Genomic DNA, 19,046 nt, shown 5'->3' with positions numbered 1-19,046 from the left:
AAATAAACACATCCACTTTATTATGTGCACTAATGTATTATAGAAAATGGAAATCAGATGTAAATAATGACATTTTGTCCGGTGAGTTAAAATACTTTCTTGTTCCTCCTGGTTTTTCTGCTGTATCAAGTCAAAAATAAAAAACAAGGAACAGCTGAAATCATTTTGTACATTTTGCCACCAGGTGTCTTCCTCTCTCGTTTTACACAACTTAAAATTAGGAACGTTTGCACCAAGACCCCCCCTCCTGTTTAGAATAACTTACACACACACACACAAACACACAATAATCACCTCCCTCCCACCTTCAAAGGTGGCTGAGTTGGTGTGTGAAGACAGCTGAAATTTAGTCTATGAGGAGCTTCGCCTGACTTCATCATGGGTTTTTCTCTCTACCTCCTGACTCTGCATCTTCTCCTTTCCCGCTGCACAGGTAGGAGACTCACACATAATATACACAGTATAACTGCATTTAAGCTAAATGCAGGAACTATGATGGGCTTCAGTTTTCTGCGCCTATTTTTTTAGTTTGAACTTGTTCTTGTTTAAGTCAAAAGGGTGGATATGACGATAAAACATCTGCAGCCACACTTGATTAAACATGCTGTAATTTGTGGGAAGACAAGTGCCATGAGATTATTAAGAATCAAAGCAGCAACACAACTATCTACAACATATTTTGAATTTTCTTGCTACTTCTTCATGAATGTTTAAATATTAACTGGAAAGATCACGAGCTGAACTGCAAACAGCAATGATTTTTATTACTAATTAATAGGCTCATTAGTTTTTCTATATGATTAAATGACAAAGCCCTGCAAATCATAGTGGAAAAAAGTGGATTAGAGGCAACATCAGATGTCTTTTTCTGTTGAAACAAAGTCCAAGACTCAAAAACAGTTCGTCTAGATCATGAAAGCAGTGGAAAAGCAACCAATTCTCCCATTTGGGGATGTGCAAATCTCACATCTGTGAGTTTTTCATTTTCCTAAAGTTTACGTAAAAAATTAATTGATTTTGAAAGTTTGCCGGGGAGCAGGTGTTTTGGCTTGCAGTTCACAAGAGTCACAAGAATGGAGCCATAAAAGTCAACAAACCAGTGTCTGCTTTGCAGCAATATCTTTCTCCAGTTTAAGAACACCTGCCACAAAAAACTCATCGCTACCAACCAGAACAAGTTGCAGAAGAGCCTCTAAGTGTCCTGAGCTACAATCCCATGAAAAGAACATTTCCACAGGTCCTAAGAACAACATTTTAATTTAAAGCAACCGTTTTCTTTATAATTTTATCAGTCTCTCACATCACTGTGGAGGAACTTTGGGCCGTTCTTATAGCTTGAACTGAACATAGCTTCAGGTTTGTGGTCCTGCTGCATCTTTTCAATCAGTTCCTGTCGACGAATTCACTACAAGGTGCCAAATTTCTGTGGCTCCAAATCAATCACTTATCATCACCACCTCGCCTGAAGCTGGTATTAGGTGTTTCTGTTTCTGCCAAACATGGCCAAATATCTCCACTGTGGGCTCCTCTGTCTAAAGGACATTGCTCCAGATGTCTTGTGGTTTCTGGTTACTGTAATGAACTTTAACATTTAGCCGAGGCCTGGAGTCTGAGATGTAGTGCTTGGATGTTTTTGCAGTTTCTGAGCGCTGCACAGTCTGACATATAAAATTTGCCGGGACTTCCACTCCTGGAAAGATTGTGACATCGTGTTAACAAACACCCGAGTGCTCCAGATCAGCAAACTGCCAAAACATCTGCTTTTACACAGGCGCTCACTCTATATTAAGTGCAACTGATCAGCAGCACCTGCTGTTACTTACCTTCTTAATTTCTGTCAATGCAGTAAGAGTTTAATTATTTTCTCACAGGGATTCACGTTGTCATGTGTAAGCTCCAAGTTTAGGCTGCATGGAGCCACTCTGAAAGCTCAGATGGTGAACTGTAGAAGATATTGTCAGTGTAAGGAAAGTAAAACTGGGAATTTAGCGAGGTAATCACTGCACAGACTTCACTCTGACTTTTCCCCGCTGCTCAGTCTCACACAGGTGAATGAACCAGGTGGTGTAAAGCCAGCCTCCAGCTGTGTATTGTTCTCAGTTGGTGAGAACCACTGTCCCCTTTTCAAAGGACGGCATTGTGGGAGTCAGCAGGGCTAATCTGTGTTCCTATATTAGCTAAATGGTTCTCTATAGCGGCTTTCATTCCCACTGCAGAGTCAAACACCGGACTTTCATTCACATCAGAAACACAATACACAACCACGGCACAACTCTAATAACGTCATCAGCACCTGCTGAATGAACACGCTTAATGCAGCGGTGCAGAGGCAGTTAAGGAGTCGGATAAAGCCACTTTGCACTGAAAGCAATCAGTGTAATAACAACCAGCTGACCTGGGTGATTAAAATCCGCCTGCATCTCTTCCACTCACTGTCACACACAGACACATTTTCCAACATTTAAACTGAGTAAAACATGTTTGAAAACTAAATGTAAGCTGCTAATTTATTTTATTGTAAGACCTTCGGTCAATATATTTTTATACTACTCTCTTGTTCTGGCACAGCTTTTGTTGTTCTTGTAAACAAAGGAAGTAAGTGTGGGGGTCTGTGAATTTGACTGAACACATTTTTGGATGTCTTTTTCACTTTTTGCAGAGGTGGGTTTTGTGCAACTTTTTCAAAGTGCACTGAGCTCAGCAGTCAGACTAAATTTGCAGGGAGGCAGGGTGATTCATTGTAATAAATCAATAAATCGTAAGGATCAGTCATTTGTAATCACACATCATTCTGTCTGTGCTTTATCAGATAACATATTAATGGACACAGCATATTTTTAACACACTGAGCACATGTGTCATGTGAAGACTAATAATATGTCAGCTGCAAAGTTCAGGTGCAGAGGACAAACACATGAGCAGATCAGCTAGTTGCTGACTAAGAAAAAAATAAACGCTGTGTCTAATAGAGCGTGAACTTAATTAATATTCATTTATTAACTGCAGGGAGACTGTTGGCCTGGCACAGCGCAGCACCATCCCGAACATAAATATAAGCGCTGTGTACACTGCAGGTTATGTGTGTCTGTTTGTGTGTGTTCCTGGGTCTAATCTCAGTGTTTTACTTTTTCTCCAGCTAACTGGTGTTATCAAAACCAGAATGCCTGTGATGACCCATGCAGAGGTAAGACTAGAAAGAAAGGAACCTACAAAATTTTAGAGGAAAATCCAAAAAGTGTCAAAGATCCTGCAAGTCAAGGATGTAAACCACTGCAATATGAACAATTCTTTAACCATTTATTTTATTATTGGGCTTAACCACAGAGGTTCTCACTGGCCTCCAAAAATCTGTTTGGTTAAACGTCATCAGTTTCAGAATAAAGTTATTGCATTTAACTTAAACTAAAACTAGATGTGGAAAATATAAAAACTAAATGGACTGATTCATATAGAGCACTTTTCTACTCTCTCAGAGTACTCCAAGCGCTCTATACAACATGCCACATACACTTTCTCTAAACATAGTGCTGTCTAACCACATTCATATTCCGATGGATACATCGGAGAGCAACTTGGAGTTAGTATCTTGCCCAAGGATATTTGGCATGGAGGAGCCAGGGATTGAACCACCAACCTTCTGATCAGTAGGTGATCTACCTGCTCTACCTCCTGAGCTACAGCCACCAGGTGAAACACTGGACTTTTGAAAAATGAAAAAGATTTTCTGAACTTGGAAAACAATAGTTAAATGAATCAAGAATGACTCAGAGATCAAACCTTCACCAATGCAGCTCACTTTCTGAGCAGTATTTACTTTTAAAGGAATAGTCATTTATTTTATATATAAACATTTTATTTTCTTTGTACTTTAAGACATTTGTATTGCAAAAACAGGTGGAGGTCCTGTTATTTGTCCTGTTGAAACCCATTTTAATATATTTGACATAATTCTGAGTATAGTTAATTTGTTTATTTATGTGGCTATAATACACATGTGGCATTCATTCAAGTTTTGAAACACAAATTTATGTTATCTTCCAAATAAAATATTACTTATTCAGAAACATTGCACATGTATTAAAATTGTTTTAACTGTAATAACCTGTTAGTGTACTATACACAAAATCACAAACTACACTCAAAGCGTATCCCATGCCAAAAAGTTATTGTCATAGTTTCTAAGTTAGGAGTTATTTTGTTAGTTTTCCACCAACAAATCATTGAAGGTGTTTATTATTAAGGGGAAAAAATCCAAACCTATGTGAAAAATCGATTGCCCCCTAAGCCTAATAAGTGGTTGGAAGAACCTGAGCAGCAGCAGCTGCAGTCAAGAGTTTGCAATAACTGGCAATGAGTCTTTTACAGCACTGTGGAGGAATTTTGACCCACTCATCTTTGCAGAATTGCTGTAATTCAGCCACATTGGAGGGTTTTCGGACATAAACCACCTTTTTAAGGTCGTACCACAGCATCTCAGTTGGATTCAGGTCAGAACTTTGACTAGGCCACTCTAAAGTCTTCCATTTGTTTTTCTTAAGCCATTCAGAGGTGGACTTGCTTTTGTGTTTTGGATCATTGTCCTGCTGCAGAACCCAAGTGTGCTTCAGCTTGAGGTCATGGACAGATGGCCGGACATTCTCCTTCATGATTTGATAGACAGCAGAATTCATGGTTCATGGCAGCAAAACAGCCCCAGACCATTACACTACCATCATATTTTACTGTTGGTATGATGTTCCTTTTCTGAAATGCTGTGTTACTTCTACGTCAAAAGTACTGGGATACACACGTTCCAAAAAGTTCAACTTTTGTCTCGTCAGTCCACATTTTCCCAAATGTCAAGGGGATCGAAAAAATGTTGTTTACCCAATGTGAGACGAGGTTTTGTGTTCTTCATGGTCAGCAGTGGTCTTCTCGAACTCTCCCGTGGATTCCATTTCTGCCCAGTCTCTTTCTTAGTGTTGAATCATGAACTCTGACCTTAACTGAGGCAGTGAAGCCTGCAGTCCTTTAAAGTTTTCTGGGCTCTTTTGTGCCCTCTTGGAGTAATTTTGGTCAGCTGGCCATTCGTGGGAAGGTTCACCATTGTTCCAAGTCTTCTCCTCTTGTGTATAATGACTCTTCATCAGAGTCCCAAAATCTTAGAAATGGCCTTTTAACCCTTGATAGATGTCAGTGACTTTGTTTCTCAGGTGTTTCTTTAGATCGTGACATGATGTGTTGCTTTTTAAGATCTTTTACATGTGGTTTATCACATTTAATTTGTGATTTAACAAGAGGGGCAATTACTTTTTCACACAGGACCAGGTAGGTTTAGGTTAGTTCACCCTTTCTCCCTCAATCAATAAAATCATAATCTAAAAAGTGCATTTTGTATTTACTCGCGTTATCTTTGTCTAATATTAAAATTTCTTTGATCATCTGAAACATGTAAGTATGACAAATATCCAAAACACTAGGAAATAATAAAGGGGGCAAACACTTTTTTAAAACACTTTTCCTTAAATATAATAACATTTTAAAAAAAGACTAAAACTAAAAACTGAAACTATTAACAAACTAAACTAAAACTAAACATCTTCAGACAAACTGAAACAAGGATACCCACATTGGAGACCAGCTAAAACTAAACTGCAAAATAAAAAGTAAAAAATTAAATAAAAATACAAAATTATAATAAAATTGCTACCAGTGTCCTGAAAGTGTCAAAAAAAATAATACACTATCAGATCACTATCAAAAACCAAATTAATATAGTAATATATTAAGTAATATAGTTGAAGACTAAAAACATGAAGGTGCCCATGAGAATCTTAATGCATCAGTTTGATGGTAATTCAAACAGTCAATTTCATCTTAAAGTTTCTTAATGTAATGAGAGATCTAAACCAAGATAATAAAAAAAACAAGATTCAGCTGTTAGTAAGTGCCACAGGACACAGGTGCAGTTTCTTGTGTTTGTGAGAAGCAAACCCAAAGTAGCAAAATGAAAGCAGAAGAAAGTGATGTTCATTCTCATTGAGATCTACAGCACCAGCAAATATTCGTCATTCATGAGGTGAATTGGCTGAGCACTATTCATTTTGTTGTTGCTTTATAAATTGAGTCTGACCTGCAGGCCTTTGCTGTGTGTCCTCTCCTGCCCCCTTCCTGTCTACTCTTGGCTGTTCAGCTGATGAACAAAGGCAAAAAAGCCCCAAAATAAGTCTTTAAAAAATACAATATGTAAGCGTTTACGTAAATAGGCAGGCATCCTGTCTTTTCAGCCAGCATGGGTGGGGGAGGCAATCTTCATGGACTCTCTGAGAGGCAGCACTCTGTATGGTCAGTGAAGCCTAAAATCTGATGATGCTGTTGCTTTTCCTGTTTGTGTCGCTTAGACCCCAACCACTGGGCTACTCAATTCCCAAAATGTGGAGGGTTACGCCAGTCACCGATTAACATCGTGACCAGCAAAGTCCACATCGACATCGCCCTGTCACCTTTCAACTTCATTGGCCACACCGACACAATCAACATGACAGTGGAAAACAAAGGGCACTCTGGTAATGAAGAGCCGATCTTATCCAGTCTGGCACACAGAGCGTGTTTTTTCCCTTAACGACCAAATACTTTCAACATGTTTACATAAAAATAACTGTTAAAGTAACATAATACCTTTGCTCAGTGACAATCTCTCGCCCCTGCAGCCCACTTTGCTTTGCCGGCGTCTGTTCGATTCATTGGGGGAGCTCTGCCAGGTCACTACAGAGCCGCCCAATTTCACCTCCACTGGGGAGGGAATGGGAGACCAGGATCAGAGCACACCATTGACGGAGAGAGATTCCCCATGGAGGTAAAGGAGTCATCATTAAAGTTATAAAAGATTTGAGTAGAGGTCAATAATTTTGTTGGCACATGGATTTGGTTTTCTGACATTAAAAATGTTCAAGCATGGCAGTTATGTTAGTGTGAAAAATTTCATGTTTTATTCCCTTATTATTCCCTTTTATTTACCTTAAATCTGCTCAGTAAGGCTAACAGATACACCACAATGACACAGGAGGGTCATTAATAACATTTTATTAATATTGTTATATCCATTGTTGAAAAAATTATGTGACTGATCTGATCTCTGAAAGCAGAAAGGGCCCTTGATGCAGTACAGTAAGTACTCTTTTCTTTATACAGATGCACATAGTCCACATTAAGGAGCCGTACAGCTCTCTGGCGGAGGCCGAACATGACACAGCAGGTATAGCTCTGCTCGCCTTCCTGTTTGAGGTAATACACTGTGATGTTTTCACCTTCTTCATAAAATGTTAAGACGTGACTTGCGGCATAGTATTGATGGTATCTTTCTAGGAAACAGCGGATGATCATCCTCATTTGGACACAGTAATAGATGCGCTGGGCCGCGTACAAAACAACGGTATGTATGCTGTTAATTTGCAGCTCTTTGGTTGGAAGAAACTGATTTCTGTGGATAGGTGTGCTTTATACATATAACCAGTTGAGGAGTATCTGCAATTAATCGATTGATTGTAATCTATCTTCCCATCTGTGATTTGCAGGAGATCAAATACTTAAATTCAATAAGTCAGGTTATTGCTTTCATGTAATAATTTTTTTCAGGATTTTTGGTGGATAATCTGTTTCTCTCCATTAAAATAAAGTGAGGAGTTGATCCGGATTGGGATCAAATAATTGTTTCCCACATCAGGGCACAATAAGCTTTATTCAGTCCTGACTTTGCTTCTTTCTTTGTCACATGAAGGCAGCACCACAGTGATCCCAAACTTTAGACTCGGTGACATTATCCCAGCTGCAAAGGACCTACAAGGTTACTACCGCTACGTGGGCTCCATGACAACGCCGGGATGTGAGCAGGCAGTTGCCTGGACAGTGTTTCACAGGAAGCTGGCCATCAGTAGTCGACAGGTAAGCAAGAATAAATAAGTGAAAGAGATAAAAGGCTCACAGTAGAGAAACTAGTGCTTTTGGTTGCATTTCATCCATAAACCTGTGAACCTCCAAACGGACATTTCTTTACTCTTTCACAATGTAAACAAAAACAGCATATTTGAAGAAGTTATGGAGATGTGATATTAAATTGCAAAATAAAACTAGTAAAACTACAAAAGTAGAAAACTCCTGGGGGAAGAAAAAAACTTTTCAGAAACACTTTGCATTTAAGAGGTCAAGACCTACAACAACTTTCCTTCTTTAAACAACTCTTCATCTCCTCAAACACATTTTTTCCCTCTCCACTTCACAGCTGGATGCGATAGTTAAGCAGTGTCGCTTTTGGACAGGGCATCCCATGACTGACATTTTCCGACCTACGCAGCCGCTGGATGGCAGGATTGTGTACTCCTCAAAGTCGGGTACAGCTCAGACAACTGCGACACATTTTTGGTGTCTGTTTTTATCATTTGTGACTGTTACGCTGGGTCTGGCACACTGAATGCGCAGCAAGAAATGGGCATAGTCTTCAAGTCTGAACAGCGAAGCCAACGCACAAAGTCTTAAATCTGCATTTTTTCTTATGGCCAGCAGGGAGTGACTTCTCAAAGTCTGATTGTATATATACAGTTCTGTGAAAAAGTATTTGCCCTTTATAACCCCTTCCTTGGGTTATAACTTCAGTAAACATTTTCTTGATGAATCTTAGTCACATGATAAAGCATGATGTATCGTTAGTAAGTAATGGTCCCTTTTTGAGTTAAGCAGAAGATAAGTACATAGAGCTAGATACATACAGCTCAGCCTTCCTCTGCAGATCAGAGGGTATGCAAAAATTAGAGATGCAAAGAAATGTTTTTATTAAAAATGCCACTGCTACCCTTAAAAGGGGCAGTTGTTTTGCATTAACTATTGGTAATGTATTCATACTTAATCATTTTTTAAGATGATCCATTTTTCCTGACAAATTACCATCAATTAAAGTTGATCACATCAGCAGCAATGCCCACATTTAGGTACATGACTGCCAGGCAGTGTCTCGTACAACCCTATTAGATAGTTTTCTCCTAGCACCACCATCAGCAGTGTCAAACTTATTTCCTTAGAGATTATTAAAGTGTTCTGATTCTGAAGATACTGGATTGTTTGTCCTTAAATCTGTACAGATTCACATATTGTACTGAGCAGAATGATAACAACAGCCTTTAGAGGAACTGGTCTCAGTCACCAAACTAATTCGGTAGTGGTGTGAAAATGATCCAGGCAAGTTTTGACTAAAATGTGAGTGCACTCGGCTCCTGTAGCCTGATGTCGCAGCTATGGTGGAGCATGCAAAGAATGGCAGCTTCCACAGTAATACTAGTTAAAACAGCTAACTGGGCGTGTTTCATAAATGCAAACATATATGTGCTATTTAAGAAGACCTTCCTATATTTACTTTCTTCCTCCCCACCATAGACATATCTGAGCTACATGAACGTTTTCTGGTGATTTGAAGGGATGCATGATGATTCTTTGGGATTTTTCTCTTTGTGGAAAGAAGCTGAAAGAAAGAAAAACAAACCGATCAACTGATTCAGACCAGACCAATTTAAAACGTTGAAACCATAAAGCAGCACCATCTTCATCTCAAACAGAAATTTGTATGATGATCAAATTTAATTAGCACATGCCGACTTCAGCTGAAGCCGCTAACATGGCAGTAGATTTGAATTTGAAAGTATTACTGACTTCAATTATGTCAGTATTTCTGACCTAGGAAACCGAAAACCAACATAGTATGTGTGTGAGCTTTAGTACCCTGCAGCACTTGGGGCTTTAGGGGGGAGGTCAGTTTTTAATATTCATGTTTTACTGCTTTATATTAACGCTTATTTTCTCCTAGATGTTTTTGTGGACAAAAGTAATAAACCGATATATAGAATTAGAGGTTTAACATATTTTTCTTCCTTTTTCAAAACATGAGAGATTCTTTAAATAATAACCTTTATTCTACTATTTTTGTCGTTGCTTTTCATGTATATATTTGTATCTTTGTTGTTTAGAGAGTTTAACAAAGCATTTGGTAATTAAGGCATCTCATAAATGTACCTGTGCATGTTTTAATTAAGATCTAAACTCCAGTAATCCTCCAGCAATCCAATGAGCAGTATGTAGAGTGGTCGCCCCATGATAGGAAGGTCGGGGGTTCGAATACACTGAACAGCTACCCTGAGGTACCACTTAGCGAGGCACTCTCCCTACACACTGATCCCCGGTGCGCCTGCCCTCTGCTTCCCTGAGTGAATGGGTCAAATGCAGAGACAGTAATTTCCCCACGGGGATCAATGAAGTATACATTAATATTAATCCTCTGCCAGAGTAATAACTTGTTCTTGACTTCTTATGATGTGCAAAATCCAAACCCAAAACTTCAATCAGTAAACTAACAGCTGACGTCAGTGGATTTATCTGAACCCTTACTGTGAGTGAGACTGATTTTATATTGAGTATTCACCAATTTGGATTTCTACAGATTCAATTAGATCAGTTTAAAATGAATGAAACTGACTGTTTTAAGCACCATGGAAATAAATCTGCCTTGCAGTTCATTCTGCCCCGGTCAGTTGTGTTTATCATAGCCGACTGTTGGTAACTTTGTTCATATACAACAGGAAACCATGCTTGCATTACATGACTTCACTGGTAAACGGCCACACTGGAGCATTTAAATAAACAGGCACCTCAGAGTTTCTCTCAATTGTCAGCGCAGGTGTGAATCCTGCATAAACCTGCCATAAAGTAATGTTGGATCCACTTATGTGACATAAATAAATACACGTTCTTGTCTGTGCAGTAAAATAGGCTGTGTGTGTCTTTAGGATGGCTAGAGAGTAAAGTAAATCACATCAGATGTTTTTGTGGTGGAAATCAGACTTATTAATCAACCTGCCATGGCACTATTTATTTTCTTTTCAGGTATTTAAAACTGGTCAGTTTCCAGTTTGTACACAATCAATGACAAACATCACATGTTTGCACAGGATGGAAATGGCACTCCATATTAAAGAGAGAAGAGTGAAATGTTTGGGAGGCAATGTGGTTCTCAAAGATTTCACTTCAACCTCGCTCTGCAAATCTGATTCTAAAGGTTACACCGAGTGACACCGAGAGGTCACTGTGCGTGTTTCTTCAGCCAGTTCCTCAGATGCTCCACCTGTGCAGCGACGCTACTCTTAGCTGTGCCTCCAGGGGCGCTGTACTGCTCCACACTGCTCCTGTAGTCCCACACTGAGGACACGTCACTTCCAAACAGAGGGCTGAAGGTACAGAGCAGACAATGAAAAGACAAAGATAAGAAAGAGGAGTTTAAAATTATGGTATGAAAAACATGATAGAAATCAAAAGAAGAGAAAATGATTCATTTGGAAGGTTTTAGGCTTTTAGTTTAAAAGTCTGTGTGTGTGAGAAGAAGACAGCCACCTTATAGCAGTGAGATCTTCCACAGTGAGCTGATTCAGGGCAATGTTTTTGGATTCAGCTGTAAACACAGCTTTGCCAGAGAGACCATGGGCCTCTCTGAATGGTACCTGCAACACACAATAACACACAGCTACACTGTAACACACAACATGCAGAAATGCAGGAAAGTATTTTGCAGTGAAAAATTAATGTGAATAAACTCATATAAAAAAAAAAGAAAAAGAATGACAAAACAGACCCTTGCTGACAAATTTATGTCTCCTTCCAGGATCAAACAGGGTAGCTTTCACTTGTTAGATAAACCACTACCCAGAGACACTAGTTTACCTAGGACTAGTTACTAGGACTAATAAACTTGTATCCTAATAAAGGCTATGAAGAGTGTTTGAATTCCTGTACAAACTGTAGACATCATTTGAAATCATTTCTTTGTAATTACTTCCTCGAATATTGTACACAACTAAACTACAAAACTGATACTCAGTAATTTGTTATGTTCTAAAAATATCTGCAAGACAAAATTGTAATTTCAAAAAAAAATAATAATATAGATTAATTTCATATCCTGAATATCTATAACATAATAGTTAACATCTACATAATATAATATTTTAAGGATATATGATCTACTCACCCCCTTCCTCACAAGGTAGTAGGCCAGATCAGTAGCCAGCATGTCAGGACTGAGAGCAGCTTCCATCACAGTCTGATTGATCTAAAAAAATAAGCAAAAATTAAAGGACACCCTGAACCTTTGCAAGATTATTTGTACACTGAAAAAAAACTGAAGAAAAACTGAAATTCCTCTTCTTGTTTGGAAAACTGTCTCAACTTCCAGCCTTGAGTTTATGGAGCCAGAACTTAAAACCCTACAAAATCTTTCTACGTTAATGTCGTTTGCTAGTCTCCACAGAGAATCAGCTCTGTCAAATCCTCAGCAGTGCTTGTAATAAAATGTTTAATGCTGCAAGATGACTGACAGTGATGCAATTCTCATAATCCACCTCTGCATACAAACACTGCGGCTCAAACTGCCACGATGTCACTGAAGTGTGGAAATGATTCAGCTTTAAATGAAGCATCTCATTAACCACACAGGAGTTACTGTTTCCATATTAACTTTTTAACATAGTCTTTATGGAAATCAATTACCATCTACAAACCAAGAAATGTATTCGGTTTATTTTTCAAAGGAAACAGCAGTGAACTGATTGTCTGACCTTCAGAGTTGACATGACTCCGGTGGTCACCTGCAGCACAGCCTGAACGTTATCATAGCAGTCAAACATGGCCTCCTTATCCTCCTGAAGGGTGAGCATGGTGATAAAGAGAGCTGGATATTAGGAGAAATTTGACTTCCTTCCAAGTGAAACCACGTGAAGACAGACTTTCATACCTGTAGGTCCTTGTTGTACGTGCTCGGTAGGCTCTTCAGCGTCATCATGAAGCCCGCACACTGAAATACAAAAATCACAGGAAGAGTTTTGTGAGAAAACTGCAGCGAGTAAAGAATGAAAGCAGTAAAGACTATGAGAGCACAGCACATCTGAATGCTCATGAAAGGTGATACTGTTGTAGCTGCAAGGCAGACAACTACAATAAAACTATTATCACCCTCCACACTGATGCGCCTCTGCCTTCTGTTCCCAGGTTTCATCATACAGAGCTGTGTTGATGATGAATTATGAAGGATCTATTGTATCACTATAATAAAATATTAAATTATTAGAAAATAGACTATTTATTAACATGTGTTTTTCTCCAGTTTGGCACTGTACTGTCATACTGAAACCAGCCAACTGTGATTCTAGTGACGGAAAACTAGTGACTGCTTTAGGACACACGAGGGCGCTGGTACTGCAGAGGAAAAACAAGCTGTTCTCCAGAGAGGAAAATCTACAGTTAGTTCCACTTTTAAACATATTGACCCTTTTTTAAAAAGTTAAAATATGAAAGCAAAGAATCAACTATTTACAACAGGAAGAAACAGGATTTAGGGTCTACACTTGAACTAATGGAAGTGATCTCACACAGCACATTACAGCTATACCAAGATATTGAAAAGAGTTATTGTAGCATCATTGGTGTTTCTATATTATACTTCTTTTTTTTTTTAAGTTATCTGGCAAAATAAAATTGCAAGTGTGAGCTACTGACATGCGTAGAAAGACAGCATTAAAGCCAACCCTTCAGGCTTACCCTGCCAAAGGCACGACCTGCTTTACTCCTGATCAGCTCCAAACTGTCAGCATTTTTTTTCTGGGGCATCAGACTGCTGCCGGTGCTACACACAGACACACAAATATACATGAAGGGCAATGAAAATGCAGCATAAAATAGAGTAGGTCATAGCAGAGAGATCAGTGCTAAATGGACACAACTACAGAGAAAATAATGATTCAAACATAACATTTCACTTTATTAACTTATAACACAGCTTCGTGACTGCAGCCTTTGCACTTTGGTTGCTGTAAATGTTGAATGATGAGATGTAGACTTTTAGGCTCCGTTTTATTATAGATTAAATACCAAGATTATGCTCACAGAAATCCAGTGAACTGTCAAACCTCTACAGCACAGGTGTCGAACTCCAGGCCTCGAGGACCGGTGTCCTGGAGGTTTTATATGTGCCCTTGATCCAACACAGCTGATTCAAATGGCTAAATGACCTCCTCAACATGTCTTGAAGTTCCTTTTCCTTTGCTTGCTGCAGCATTCCGATCTCTGTCTAACTGTGATTGGATGTATAGATTAGCATTATTGCAGTTTCTTTATTTGTTGTTGATTTAGATTGTTTAATTGAATTATTAGTTTTACACTGATTATTGATTTAATTTGCCTTGAAACTACCTGTAAAATAGGTAATAAGAAACTTTCATGAAGTAAATAAACTGCTGAACAGCTCTCCTCTTATGTGCCAGTAATTTTTTTCCAATATGTAAATCACAGATCTTTACATACTGCTAAAGAACTGCAAAATAAAAGCATGAACCGACCTGTAGGCATCAGAGAGCGTGATGAAGGAGAACTCTTTTGTGCTGTACAGTATCAGGTCCTCGGCCATCTTACTGAGATGGGTCAAACACAACGAAGCCCAGAACAAGAACTCAGCTAAATAAACAGACAAGTGAACATGAAAGGACTCAGAGTAGAGTTCATGTTTTTCACTGCTTGGATCCATTTTAGTCTGAAAGCTTCCTGGTGTGTACAGTTTACAGTACATACCAACAAAGTCTCTTTGGCCTGTGGCATCCATGCTGTTTAGACTGATGCTATCAAACCCCAGCTCTGCAGATCCAGAGGACAGCAAATGTTGTAATTTCTGCTCATTTTTGAATTCATATTTTATAAAAAAACAACAGTTAAATGACAAGAAGACATTGGTAACAAAAAGCCAATTGGCCTGACCTCTCTGCAGGAGCTCTCTGTCGATGTCGAATGGAGTCCCAGCGATGGCGCCACTGAAAACAACAGGATTCATTTTATCATATCTGTGAGACCAAAATGAAAGTCACACACGAGCGCGTTCAGGGCGTACCTGCCGAGAGGTAAAACGTTAACTCTTTTCTTGAGCTCCTGAAGCCGCTCCACATCTCTGCTGAGGGCAACAGCGTGGCTGGAGACAGAGATGCACGAGACTGACGTGAACATCACACTGTCTTATATGAAAGGCGGGAAAATTGCAAATATGTCAGTACAGGAAGATCACCTCAGAATCCAGTGGCTCCATCTGATTGGCTGTGCCCTCTGCATGTGGGTGTAACCAGGAAAAAGGACTTCAATTTCTCTGAGTTTCAGAAAAAGTGATGGAAAATATCATTTTTTAAAAACTGCAAGGTTACAGCAGAGCACATGTTTACGTATGCCAGCGTGTGTTTGTCTCACGCTGCCGCCCGCTCCACCATGGTAGTTATCAACTGAAGCGCGTTGTCCGTAAGGGTTGAGATTGCGCTTCGCAGCCACAACCTCATGTCAGTCACCACCTGATCAATCAAAACACACAGAGGGTAATATTTTAATCTTTTCTATTCTATAACAGTTAAATCATTACAGTTTTAATATCACAAACACAGACCTGGTCATTCCTGCTCCTGCCTGTGTGCAGCTTCCCTGCAGGTGCACCAATCAGCTCCTGAGAAAACATGTAGCCACACGACTATGACATCTGTCACCACAGCGATCACCAAGCCCTCAACGGAGGAGGAGATCAGTGTTTTATAGCCCAAAACTGAAACAATAAAACACTCAAATTACATTTTATCGTTGGCAGTTTTTTTCTTCTATATCCTCCACACATCAGGGTAAGACCAAAGCGATTTTACAGAATCTTACGCTCATCAAATAGAAATCGCAACAGCCATCAGGAGCGATAAATAGTATCTGAACCCAATATATGTGTATACATTTTTTTAATTGTTTTCAGCAGTGATAGCACACGCATTTAGTGTTCTACTAAAATCAACAGTAGAGTTTATAAATGTAATTTTCATTGTTTTCTGGAAAATACTGATGTGGAATAAGCTCTATCAAGCTTCTGCTGCACCATGCAGCACTTCTTGGTAGGATCAATTCAACAATTAGAACACTGTGCAAAACATAACCTGTATATTTTTAAAAATACTTCTCTACTTCCACTATGCTCCATTTCCCTTTCTTCTTTCTCCTCTAACCCCAACCAGTCACCTCATATGGCTGTGCCTCCCCGAGTCTGGTCCTGTTGGAGGTCTCTGCCACTGTCACCAAGCACTACCTCATAAGTCGAACTCTGTTCACTGCACTTTTCTTTTTAATGTTGTAGGGTCTTTGCCTTATGATATAAAGCATATTGAGCTGAGTGTTGCCATGAAAACGAAAGGAAAAAGAAATTCTACAAGCCATAACTCACCTTTAGTCTGCGCTCATTGGCGGTATGAATATCTTCATCTCCGGGTTTGATGACAAAAACACCTCTAGACCACTCATCAGAAATCTGCAGAAACAAATAGGGACTGTTTTAAAATATAATCCGTAAATAAAATATATTAATACATAGGAAGTTTTCAGTAACTGTGCATGAGTATAGCAAATGTCAGTCCTGGTTACATATTGACAATCGCACCAATAAAGCAGAACCTCAGGACAGAGAGGGCACCCTAAAAAATGAGCTGCATGAAAGAAGAACTAAGGCTGTTTAGCAGCTGACAGATGTCACATGATGACACCATTGTGCAGCTCACACTCAGAGGAATCCTGCACCATGGCACATTTTCAGCTGTCATCTATTAACCAGCCAAAGGGAAGGCAGTGATTCACATAACCATGCAAGTGATTTTCTGCTACTGCCAGCCTGTGGTTGCCCCTGAACTATCTTTCTTAGTTGCGGTTTATGTTGTGACTTCACCTGAGCCATCCCGTGTAAGATCTGCTCCATTTCGTCCGTGCTGACAAGCTTTGCCCTCTCCAGAGCTTTAACATAAGCCTTGCTCCCACGGATGTCTGCATCCCACATCCTCTGGTCATAAGCGATTGAGGCATTGAACTTCTCCATAATAGGATCGGTGTCTCCAACAAATCGACCTCCCCAGAGTTTACTTCCCTGAGAAGGAAAAGGGTAACATGAAAAAAGTAAAGAAAAATTCAAATAGGTCAAAACATGAACTTTACAAGGTAAAACTCCATGGCTTTGGTTAGTTTATTGTTAGCTAATGTGCCCTCAATGGAGAAGAGACCCCAGTTTGACAGCTTGCTTTTGTTGTTAAGTGTCCAGCTGGGTGTTAAAACAACAAACGCGCCAATGGCCGTACGTCGTTTGCACGCTTACCTCTGTACTGGCCATGTTTAACTGACGGTAGGCGTCTGTAGCGATGTAATGTTGGTTTTGTAGTTTAGCTGAATTAACGCTGAAGCACTCAGACGTGCGGCGAGAACGAGGCTGCTGCCACTGAAGCGGTTGGTGTCGCTTTAAAAAACGTCAGAGGAGACGTCCCGGCGTCTTGCTACGTTTAGGGCTCCGTTGCAACGTAACAGGTGTGCAGTCAGCAGAGTTGACGTCGTTCCGTCAGGAAACGTCTTTTTTTATTATTATTATTAAAATGTTGTACTCTTGATTTCAAACATGGTATCTTGGAAATTGTCTGTAAGATATATTAATTAAATCCTAAATGTTGATGACATTTTTTTTACTTTTTACAACACTTTTGCGAGGGAGTATATCTTATGTTTTTCATGGTTGAACATTTAACTCTTTGGAAAGACCTCCAAAGTTATATATTTTGCTAAACTAAACCAACAATTAACACAGAAATGTTTACAGTGATGATGGATTAATTATCATTCTATCAGCACTGAACAAAGATGCATGTTGGATTTGTAAGAAAATTAAAACCAAAAACTTTTTAATGAAGACGAATACTTCTTAAGGAGACAAGTACACATATTTTGAACATGTCTACTGGAAACTATTTAAGTTGCACTGACTGCTGATAGCAAACACAACCATATATTTAACATTTATCTGCATTGCTTTTGCGACTTTGATTCCTTTGTGTTGTTTTCAGATCTTTCATAGGGATTTTTTTTTTTTATCTGTGTGTTATTTTGTTTATTTAAATGTGTTTGTATTGTGTATTGTGCTGTGTACAATGACAACAAAGGGATTCCGTTCAGTTGTCCTGTCCTTCTGTTTGTTATGTGTTGGACACTCCAGTACACTAGATGGCATTCTGTGTTTTTCTTGCCTGTGGAACAGGAGACAGGCGAAAAGGCGCCAAGTTTCAACATGACTAGGCGTGTTTGTGACAGCAGAGAGCAGTTCAATTTAATACACCGGAGTGTACAGTTGGACGCCGCGCTTTAGAGGTAAGTTAAAAGTTAAACTCCCTTTTCTCGACAAAAGCTTTGGCTTCATAATAGGTGCTCGGGTCGCCGGGATTAGGTTTTTATAACTTTTGGGCATTTAGTGCCGATCTACCGCTGATATTGACTGGTGTCAAGCCAGCCCCCAATTCGAGACTTGCAGTCAAGCCAGCCTCTATGGGCTCAAAATGTGGTCATAAATATTCTGTACTTGTAAAAAAGATTTGTATGTGTAAAAAAGATTTGTGTGTGCGTAAAAAAGATTTTGTGTGTGCGTAAAAAAGATTTTGTGTGTGTGTAAAAAAGATTTGTATGTGTAAAAAGAATTTGTGTGTGCGTAAAAAAGATTTGTGTGTGCGTAAAAAAGATTTGTGTGTGCGTAAAAAAGATTTGTGTGTGGACTTAGAAAAAAAAAACCCTGCAAGTTACAAGTACGGATTTTTGACCCTATTTTTCTTCCCTTCATCTGATTGGTCAATGTCATGTCAATCACAAATGTAACAATCCAATCAGAGAACAGATGGGTTTGGCTGTCGAGGGGAGCTTTTTTTTGAACTGCAGGTCTTTGAAGGGAGTAAATGCCCTTTTACATGCCAACCCAGCGTTTTCCTTCATCACCACGAAGGAAAACAGTCTGTGGTCGTCCGAGTTTGGTGATTTTTGTGTCACAGGTCTACGTGTTTAATACAGGGACTTCCACAGCCTTTTCAACAGCGCTGCGGACCGCGGGGTGGGGGTGGGCAGTGTTTTGGAAATGACAGTCTTCATTACAAAGCTTTCTTCGTTATGAATTAGCATACATGTTT

At 39.3% G+C, this 19,046-nt stretch overlaps 2 protein-coding genes across 2 annotated transcripts; one reads left to right on the top strand and one right to left on the bottom strand.

The window, feature by feature from the left end:
• Nucleotides 1-252: 252 nt before the first annotated feature.
• ca4c (carbonic anhydrase IV c) lies at nt 253-10,771 on the top strand. Its single transcript, XM_082547940.1, has 8 exons — nt 253-433; nt 3,137-3,184; nt 6,381-6,545; nt 6,690-6,835; nt 7,171-7,263; nt 7,345-7,415; nt 7,761-7,920; nt 8,258-10,771. The coding sequence occupies exons 1-8, from the start codon at nt 379-381 to the stop codon at nt 8,444-8,446; spliced, it is 927 nt and encodes a 308-aa protein (XP_082404066.1). The 5' UTR covers nt 253-378; the 3' UTR covers nt 8,447-10,771.
• Nucleotides 10,772-10,873: 102 nt separating this feature from the next.
• Nucleotides 10,874-17,408, bottom strand: asl (argininosuccinate lyase). The gene is made up of 16 exons (XM_082547939.1): nt 17,207-17,408; nt 16,787-16,981; nt 16,292-16,375; nt 15,482-15,538; nt 15,292-15,389; nt 15,116-15,193; nt 14,945-15,022; nt 14,815-14,867; nt 14,632-14,694; nt 14,403-14,517; nt 13,606-13,690; nt 12,803-12,862; nt 12,627-12,710; nt 12,041-12,121; nt 11,407-11,513; nt 10,874-11,243 (listed from the first exon to the last, which is right to left on the bottom strand). The coding sequence occupies exons 1-16, from the start codon at nt 17,219-17,221 to the stop codon at nt 11,099-11,101; spliced, it is 1,398 nt and encodes a 465-aa protein (XP_082404065.1). The 5' UTR covers nt 17,222-17,408; the 3' UTR covers nt 10,874-11,098.
• Between the last annotated feature and the right edge of the window lie 1,638 nt (nt 17,409-19,046).

The sequence above is a fragment of the Aulonocara stuartgranti genome (assembly GCF_965226115.1).
Source record: "Aulonocara stuartgranti genome assembly, chromosome: 10".
Lineage (NCBI taxonomy): Eukaryota > Metazoa > Chordata > Actinopteri > Cichliformes > Cichlidae > Aulonocara > Aulonocara stuartgranti.
Note: the sequence above shows the minus strand (reverse complement) of the source record. Positions and strands in the feature narration are given on the sequence as shown.